The sequence below is a fragment of the Crinia signifera genome, chromosome 8 (assembly GCF_055691185.1).
Source record: "Crinia signifera chromosome 8, ASM5569118v1, whole genome shotgun sequence".
Classification (NCBI taxonomy): domain Eukaryota; kingdom Metazoa; phylum Chordata; class Amphibia; order Anura; family Myobatrachidae; genus Crinia; species Crinia signifera.
The window spans coordinates 147357905-147368461 of NC_139224.1; the positions used below are offsets into that span (position 1 = coordinate 147357905).

General features: G+C 47.0%; 1 protein-coding gene across 2 annotated transcripts in view; it reads right to left on the minus strand.

The window, feature by feature from the left end:
- Positions 1-2948, minus strand: part of TRABD2B (TraB domain containing 2B) — a 245516-nt gene extending 242568 nt beyond the window's left edge. For both annotated transcript variants that reach the window (XM_083157356.1, XM_083157355.1), the window contains exons 1-2: positions 2529-2948; positions 1079-1639 (exon numbers count right to left, since the gene is read on the minus strand). In XM_083157356.1, coding sequence (XP_083013482.1) covers positions 1079-1639; positions 2529-2639 — 672 coding nt within the window. In that variant the 5' untranslated portion in view covers positions 2640-2948. The remainder of the gene's footprint in view (positions 1-1078; positions 1640-2528) is intronic.
- Between the last annotated feature and the right edge of the window lie 7609 nt (positions 2949-10557).

A 10557-nucleotide genomic window follows, 5' to 3' on the forward strand; every position in this document is an offset into this window, starting at 1 on the left:
GTGATACGGGAGACCAAGCCCAAAGCTTTTGTCGGCCATGTATAGTTTGTAATGGTTACTATATTACTATTGTTAACACTCAATGGTAGACAATAAACATTTCTTAGTGAGACTTGTAGTGCAATTGTGTGGCATTTCTAAGCAATTAAGCACATAAATAAGCAAAGTGCATTATTATATTATAATCCTACAGTATACCACCATTAATAACAACATAGTGATATCACAATTAAGCTGAGAATTTTATTTAATGTCTCCATCTGCATACTGTAGCTCAACTGCAGTCAACTGGCCAAAGACCAAAATCATCATCATAAACTTGTACTTTCATAAGAAGCAGGGATTGTTTACAAACCAATCATATCTTTATAAACAATACCCAAACAAACAAACACAGTTTCTATAAGGCTAAATGTGATACAATGCACTATTAACTCTACACTATGTGACAGTATCACCACAGTCACTGACAAGAGGATGGTGAATAGCCACTGATTTGATAACCACGAAGAAGGGGAACGCGATACTAATTTATTTCCTTCTCTGAAAAGGTATCAATGAAACAAGATGTCTGTTAATGAGAATTCCCATTCATTGTGTCGTGATAAAAGCCAGACTTCAGAGAAATGTATGTATTGTGTCACACATGATAAGTTCAGGGCTGGGCGTTGTTCTATTTTCAATGTTTCTTTGTGATTGTGCTTAAACGGACACTTAAAATTGCCAAAACTTTGTTGAGCTGGATTTTACAGTATTAATAAGACGCTAATTCCTTGTTCCACCTCAAGGCTCCGTTCTACATACTCATGACACTAGTAACACATCTTCAGGGATTTAATGAGAAGGCTTATTGGGTATGTATCACCTTTACACCATGGCGGAAGACATTTTTTTGTAATGGGCTAATATTTGAGCAGGCGAGTCGTTATGGACTATTGAGGTACTCGGTGCCTCGTGCCTCAGCGAGGTTAGCTATTCGACCTCATTCTCGCTATATTGGTTCAGCCCACACAATAACGCCCTCCACTGTAAATGACAGGCTCATTGTAACATTTATTATAGCAAATCAGGATCCTACCTGGGACAGGTTCAACCTGTTGAGCGGGTGGCATTGCTCCTCTACCCTCTCCACAGCTCCAGTTTTCTTACGCATCCTATCAGCTTCTTGTGCCAAGTATAAATCCAGAACTGGGACACCTCTAGAGCGAATGTCAGACTCTGTCAGAGAATTCACCATGAGCATCACCCACACCGGCCTCTTCCTCTCCCAGTTCCCAGCGATGGCGTTGAAAAGGTAATCGGCATAGAGACCCTTGCCCCTCTGGTCTGGAGTCATCCAGTGAGGCATCATTAACTTAACATACTCCAGGTGTCTCTTGAGTCTCCGGTACAGGTCCCTGGGCAGTACATCCTGGAGATTCTCTCCCTGGGGTAGCATTTGACAGCTGGCCAGTGCAGAGATTGTGTATGGATCTGTGAGGTCCAGCTCAAAATACACATTACTGCTCTCCTGAAATGCTTTTTTGGAGTTCTGGGGAATGAAATCCCAGACTCTGGTGTAAGGCACATGTATGGTTCCAAAGAGATAGGCAGGTGGATTCCTCTTAATGGTCCATAAGAAAGAGTTCAACTCCGCTTGCTGGAAAAGAATCATGTACAGTCGTTTGTTAAATCGATGTTACATGGACATTTTAGGAATAGGGAAACATTGTATACACCCATATGCTGTCATACATACAAACACACACACACACATATGTCATTGTTAACATATATACCATTAAACTCAGATGTGTGCTGAGGATGAGTGCTGATAACAACTGTTATTTTTGTATTTATTGTGGGGGCAAGCTAGGTGACACTTGGTGACATCCTCACTCCCCACGTACAGAATCTCTCTGCCGGTCATTCCTAGTTCAGAGACACCATGGGGTGCGCAAATAATGGATTGAATCCTCTCACTGCGGATCCTGATAAATAGGATTTGAATCAAAGCTTTTGAGTACACCCTGCCCCCCACTACAAAGCAGATTGATGAGGTCCAAGAGTTGGCTCATTATCACCAATCACCTCAACACTGACTTTATCCCATTTATGACAATAAAGTACAGTAGTCATAGCTATACTGGTAAAGGGTTTTTTTTTTTTTTTAGGAAAATGACAGAAACTCATCTTGTACAAGAGAACATTTAGTTATTAGGATGCGGAAAGTGTATAAATGTATATATACACACTATATATATATATATATATACTGTATATATATACACACACACACACTATGCTATATATGTATATATATATATATATATTTACACATACACACACACATTTCTGCAAATATGTATATATAAATAAATATACACACACTATATACAGTATATATATAGTATATACACACACACTCATACATGCACACACAGATATATGTACATCATTTTCACACAGCTGCAATGCAGCTGAACAGAAGAGCTTGCAATCTATTGAGAAAAGCACAAGTGTAGAATACACATGAGAATAGAACTCACCGATTTGGGCAGCCCACATTGCCCAGTGTCCATGGGGAGCCTCCTGCCCAGCACTTCCTGCAGCCACACCGTGCACCATGCTAGGAGGAGAGCCCCTGCCCAGGTCCTCATCTTCCCCCAGTGAGTGACACGCTGCTTACGGGACTTCTCTCCACATTAACAAGTGCAGAGAACTTTATCTCATGCAGCAGTCTGCAGGAATGCCCCGTGCACTCTCACATGGGAAGGCTCCTCCATGCTCCTTGCCCCTCGCTGGGGAGTGGTGTAGGGGGGTTCCCAGGGTGATGGGGTGCTGCTGCTGAGGAATAGGGTGTGCTGGGTGCAGCTATACTGAGAGGTGCATGGAGACGGCTGCTGCTCTGCATGTCAGTATCACACTAGTATGTAACAGCTGGGAAGAGAAGTTACTCAGAGTCCCATCCTAAACTCCTTGTCAGTGTTCTCCTCCCACTAGAGGGGGCAGCCACACAGCTCTCCTGCAGCCAGACCCACCCAGATACGGTCACTCAGTGCCCTGTGCACATCTAATTACCTTGCACACATCTTATTACTCCACACAGCTCTCCTGCAGTCATACCCACCCAGACACAGTCACTCAGTGCCCTGTACACATCTAATTACCCTGCACACAGCTCTCCTGCAGCCAGACCCACCCAGACACAGTCACTCAGTGCCCTGTGCACATCTAATTACCCTGCACACAGCTCTCCTGCAGTCATACCCACCCAGACACAGTCACTCAGTGCCCTGTGCACATCTAATTACCCTGCACACATCGTATTACCCCACACAGCTCTCCTGCAGTCATACCCACCCAGACACAGTCACTCAGTGCCCTGTACACATCCAATTACCCTGCACACAGCTCTCCTGCAGTCATACCCACCCAGACACAGTCACTCAGTGCCCTGTGCACATCTAATTACCTTGCACACATCGTATTACCCCACACAGCTCTCCTGCAGTCATACCCACCCAGACAGTCACTCAGTGCCCTGCACACATCTAATTACCCTGCACACAGCTCTCCTGCAGTCATACCCACCCAGATACAGTCACTCAGTGCCCTGCACACATCTAATTACCCTGCACACATCGTATTACCCCACACAGCTCTCCTGCAGTCATACCCACCCAGACACAGTCACTCAGTGCCCTGTGCACATCTAATTACCTTGCACACATCTTATTACTCCACACAGCTCTCCTGCAGTCATACCCACCCAGACACAGTCACTCAGTGCCCTGTGCACATCTAATTACCCTGCACACATCGTATTACCCCACACAGCTCTCCTGCAGTCATACCCACCCAGACACAGTCACTCAGTGCCCTGTACACATCCAATTACCCTGCACACAGCTCTCCTGCAGTCATACCCACCCAGACACAGTCACTCAGTGCCCTGTGCACATCTAATTACCTTGCACACATCGTATTACCCCACACAGCTCTCCTGCAGTCATACCCACCCAGACACAGTCACTCAGTGCCCTGTACACATCTAATTACCCTGCACACAGCTCTCCTGCAGTCATACCCACCCAGACACAGTCACTCAGTGCCCTGCACACATCTAATTACCCTGCACACATCGTATTACCCCACACAGCTCTCCTGCAGTCATACCCACCCAGACACAGTCACTCAGTGCCCTGTGCACATCTAATTACCTTGCACACATCTTATTACTCCACACAGCTCTCCTGCAGTCATACCCACCCAGACACAGTCACTCAGTGCCCTGTACACATCCAATTACCCTGCACACAGCTCTCCTGCAGCCAGACCCACCCAGACACAGTCACTCAGTGCCCTGTACACATCCAATTACCCTGCACACATCTTATTACCCCGCACAGCTCTCCTGCAGCCAGACCCACCCAGATACGGTCACTCAGTGCCCTGCGCACACATCTTATTACCCCGCACAGCTCTCCTGCAGTCATACCCACCCAGACACAGTCACTCAGTGCCCTGTGCACATTTAATTACCCTGCACACATCTTATTACCCCACACAGCTCTCCTGCAGCCAGACCCACCCAGACACAGTCACTCAGTGCCCTGTACACATCTAATTACCCTGCACACAGCTCTCCTGCAGCCAGACCCACCCAGACACAGGCACTCAGTGCCCTGCACACATCTAATTACCCTGCACACAGCTCTCCTGCAGTCATACCCACCCAGACACAGTCACTCAGTGCCCTGCACACATCTAATTACCCTGCACACATCGTATTACCCCACACAGCTCTCCTGCAGTCATACCCACCCAGACACAGTCACTCAGTGCCCTGTGCACATCTAATTACCTTGCACACATCTTATTACTCCACACAGCTCTCCTGCAGTCATACCCACCCAGACACAGTCACTCAGTGCCCTGTACACATCCAATTACCCTGCACACAGCTCTCCTGCAGCCAGACCCACCCAGACACAGTCACTCAGTGCCCTGTACACATCCAATTACCCTGCACACATCTTATTACCCCGCACAGCTCTCCTGCAGCCAGACCCACCCAGATACGGTCACTCAGTGCCCTGCGCACACATCTTATTACCCCGCACAGCTCTCCTGCAGTCATACCCACCCAGACACAGTCACTCAGTGCCCTGTGCACATTTAATTACCCTGCACACATCTTATTACCCCACACAGCTCTCCTGCAGCCAGACCCACCCAGACACAGTCACTCAGTGCCCTGTACACATCTAATTACCCTGCACACAGCTCTCCTGCAGCCAGACCCACCCAGACACAGGCACTCAGTGCCCTGTGCACATCTAATTACCCTGCACACATCTTATTACCCCACATAGCTCTACTGCAGCCAGACCCACCCAGACACAGTCACTCAGTGCCCTGTACACGTCCAATTACCCTGCACACAGCTCTCCTGCCGTCATACCCACCCAGACACAGTCACTCAGTGCCTTGTGCACATCTAATTACCCTGCACACATCTTATTACCCCACACAGCTCTCCTGCAGCCAGACCCACCCAGACACAGTCACTCAGTGCCCTGTACACATCTAATTACCCTGCACACATCTTATTAACCCACACAGCTCTCCTGCAGTCAGATCCACCCAGATAGTCACCCAGTGCCCTGTGCACATCTTATTACCCTGCACACATCTTATTACCCCACACAGCTCTCCTGCAGTCATACCCACCCAGTCACAGTCACTCAGTGCCCTGTACACATCTAATTACCCTGCACACATCTTATTACCCCACACAGCTCTCCTGCAGTCATACCCACCCAGGTACGGTCACTCAGTGCCCTGTGCACATCTAATTACCCTGCACACATCTTATTACCCCACACAGCTCTCCTTCAGCCAGACCCACCCAGACACAGTCACTCAGTGCCCTGTACACATCTAATTACCCTGCACACATCTTATTACCCCACACAGCTCTCCTGCAGTCAGATCCACCCAGATAGTCACCCAGTGCCCTGTGCACATCTTATTACCCTGCACACATCTTATTACCCCACACAGCTCTCCTGCAGTCATACCCACCCAGTCACAGTCACTCAGTGCCCTGTACACATCTAATTACCCTGCACACATCTTATTACCCCACACAGCTCTCCTTCAGTCAGACCCACCCAGATAGTCACCCAGTGCCCTGTGCACATCTTATTACCCTGCACACATCTTATTACCCCACACAGCTCTCCTGCAGTCATACCCACCCAGATACGGTCAGTCAGTGCCCTGCGCACATATCTTATTACCCCACACAGCTCTCCTGCAGCCAGACCCACGTAGATACGGTCACTCAGTGCCCTGTGCACATCTAATTACCCTGCACACATCTTATTACCCCACACAGCTCTCCTGCAGCCAGACCCACCCAGACAGTCACCCAGTGCCCTGCACACATCTAATTACCCTGCACACATCTTATTACCCCACACAGCTCTCCTGCAGCCAGACCCACGTAGATACGGTCACTCAGTGCCCTGTGCACATCTAATTACCCTGCACACATCTTATTACCCCACACAGCTCTCCTGCAGCCAGACCCACCCAGACAGTCACCCAGTGCCCTGCACACATCTAATTACCCTGCACACATCTTATTACCCCACACAGCTCTCCTGCAGCCAGACCCACCCAGACACAGTCACCCAGTGCCCTGTACACATCTAATTACCCTGCACACATCTTATTACCCCACACAGCTCTCCTGCAGCCAAGTGTGGATCAAAGAGTCGACATTGTCTAGATTCGACAGTCAATAGGTCAACAAGAAAAGGTTGACAGGCACAAGGTCAACATGGAAAAGGTCGACATTGACAAAAGGTCCACAAAAACAAAAGGTTGACAAGAAAAAGGTCTGCACATGAAAAGGACAAAATTATGTTTTCATGATTTAGCATGTCAACACCTGTCGACATGGACCCCCATGCAGTGTAGGGCTGACCCTGCCATGGCTGCCCATGCTTTGCTCCGCTGTGGCTGAGCTCGGCACACTTTACTATTCCCAATAGTAGTCGGGTTCGTAAAACATGAAAAGTCCCAATAAAAAAATAATAAAGAAACTGGGAAAAACTCGTGTTGATCTTTTTGCTTGTTTCGACCTTTTGTCAACATGGACCTTGTTAATATCGACCTTTCGGCAAGGACGATCTAGTGCAAGTTGACCTTATGATGTAGAACTAATGACTATCGACCTCGGCAATGTCGTCATATCATCCGGATACCCCTGCAGACATACCCTCCAGACAGGGTCACCTTATTTGATGACATTTTCACTGTTTGACCCTAAAATGCTGCTCACATTTTTTTCTATGACATAAGCATATCAGGAGAACTAAACCTTTGCTTAAGGGCAGCATTGGGTGCAAAGTGTAAAAGTCAATCTTTAGTCAGGAAATTAAAAAAGAACTCAGGGCCTAATTTTAACGTAATCCCAGCACAAAATGTTACTCAAAATGGGCACTACAGGTGGGGCAGATGTTACATGTGCAGATAAAGTTAGACTTGGGTAGGGGGTGTTGAAACTGAAATCTAAATCACAGTGTAAAAATAAAGCAGACAGTATTTACCCTGCACAGAAAAAAAAAATAACTCACTCAAATATAACTCCCATTGCACAGGTTACATCTGCCCCACCTGCAGTGCAGCATGGTTTTGTCCATTTTGAGAACAAATTTGTCCTGCAATTAGGTCTGAATTATCCCCTAGGTTAGGTGATACAGGATGGTTGAAGCTATTTAATGTTCCAGGTACAAGAGGTGTGCTTAGTGGACAGGGTGCAATATAACTATATAACTCCTGACAATAAAGAATACAGTAGGACAAGATACAACGGGAGAAACATACTGATCTCAACCAGGGGCATATTTATTTATTATTTGGATTTAGACCTGATCATTATCATCTCTTATAGCCGGAAATGCTAAAAAAAAAAAAAAAAATCCACAAAGAGGGGCACTGATATGGGAGGTTATTCTGATCGGTGCGGCCAAACGTGCGTACGTTCCATATTAACGTACGCTCTCCGTACGCGGCCGTTGAGGTTAAGTCCACCCACAAATCAGCCGCATACGTACGGCCAGAAACAACGTTGAAGGGGAGTGGCGTACAATTGAGCGTACGCCAACGTACACGGACGGATCAGCCCTTGGACTCCGACAACTGGCGTACAACAGAGCGTACGCCACCGTTTACGGACGTCTCTCGTCCGTCTTCCCACCGACTTCTTGCGGCTATCTGAGCGTACGCCACCGTGCACGGATGGGTCTCTATTGTTTTCAATGGAAAACTCAGCGTATGTCACCGCTCATGAGAGTGAGCGTACGTCCGTGCACGCTGGCATACCCTTCACATATATGGACCTGCAAATCTTGCCTTTCAACTATAATTAAGACAATTAATTAATTATTCTAATTTTGTGCAAAATAGTGGGCATGGGCTTAAAACATTGCTGAAACATCCTTTGTAGGTGTTAGATGTGGTTTATGTTATTGTATCATAAATACGAAACCTATGTTTGTATTAGAGTGAACACGTTGACACATGTCGACTTGTGTAGATTGAGTGTGCTACTGTGTAAAGTCTATGAAAGCACGTAGTGAATGTGTATAACTGTTTAACAAATACCTACCTTAGCATATATAAGCAGGTCTTACAAAGATTCTTACCTTAAATTAAACAAACCTTTAAATGTCGAGAAGTATAGAAAGATAAGCTTCCAATGTGTTTGAGTGCTGTGTGTAGGCTTGCAGGTAGTGAAATCATGGTTTGGACTTAATAGACTGCAGCATTGCTTATTACATTCAGGTGTATGTGTTTGAGTAGTAATCAGCGTAAATTAGCAAACCCAGGCGCACGCTGTCATGCGGTATCTGTAGGGGTGGTCTGAGGTGGCGGTTGGCGGCCGCCTGTTTTGTGTCCGAAATGAACGGTGCTTTCGCCGATCGAGCGGTAGTAGCACCGTTCATTTTTGGTGCACACCCCCGTGTACGCCCATGTTTACGCCCATTTTCCCTCATTATTTCGGCCGCTCCCCTCATCACGCCCCTATGCCGCCCCCAATGACCGTACTCTCGCGTACAGGTTTTTTCGCACGGAGAGACCCGTCCGTAAGCGTTGTGGAGTGTTCGCGCCTGCGCATTGGAGATGGTACGCATGCGCAGATCGTTAAAAACCCCGGAACGTACGCGTACGACCCGCCCGCACCAACCAGAATAAGGCCCAAAGTCAGAGACAGCCCTAGGCATAGGCAAACTAGGCAAATGCCTAGGGCGTTTGGAATGCCTAGGGGCACCAGCAGCTTCTGCTGATTAAAATGATATGCAGCATGCCTATATTCTGTGTTTGAGTGAGGCTGTATCTGCATATGAAATAGTGTACAAATAGTACAATTTACCCAGGCCAAAGTCTGATGGAAGGGCTCAGTGGGGGCCCCGGGCCCCCTCCCCTTAAGTGACAGCTGCAGCTCTTCTCCTCTGCCCAGCACACACTGCTTTGTGCTGGGTTGCAGTGTGGCCATGGAGGTGCTTAAAATACAGTATTTTCTCTAATGGTATAATGTGAATAATGTAAGGAGTAATGTACATAAGGTAAGGTGGTACTACTGTGATGTAACGTGAATAAGGGACACGATCGCATGATATAATGTGAATAAAGTTGCACTACTGTGTGGCATAATTTGAATTGGGGGTACTATTGTGTGGCCATGCCCCTTCCCAGCAAGAACACAACCCTGTTTGGGCTGCGCACCGAATGTGTGCACTGTTTCTATTTAAATATTGCGGGTAGGAGCACCAAAATGATGACTGCTATGATGAGGGTTGATGGTGCTGAGAAAGGGGAGCAAGGTCAGAGGCGGAACTAGTGGTGGTGCTAGGGGGCACCAGCCAAAATCTTGCCTAGGGCATCATTTAAGCTAAGGCCGACTCAGGGTATAGTGACTATTTTATTTTGTGGGTCGGGCCAGCTGTGCTACTGTGCATGCATGGACATCAGACCACACGCATACAAGCTCCCATTACCAGGGAGACATCCTTTGGATCCCTCTTCTAAAAATGTTGTGGAATATAGCCCATTGGCTAAAATGGCTAACACCATCTAAAAATGGAATTACCTTCCAGGGACAGGCTCTAATTCTGGTGCTTGTTAAATTAAACAGTTTAGAATCCCCATAGAAACCTACGAGAGCTTCCTTTGCGGTCAAAAACAAAGAACTGCAGCAGACACTGTACTGTGAAATTCCCTAGATAGTGTATATCTCGGGGAAGATTCATATTTGCGAGTACACCCCAAAAACTGGGCTCTGCATTGTCAGATAATCACAGATGGCCCAATTCCTAGTTGCATAGATGTCCGCTCATGGATCTCATACCTCTTAGAACTGCATATGTGTCTGACTCGTTAATCTCAACTCTGAACATCTACAGGTGACTCAGCGTTGCACCCATCTCATCTGCACTTACCGTTTAGCTCAGGGGAGACCTTGTGTAGGATAATTTTTATAAGAATGTCACCAAATCAACT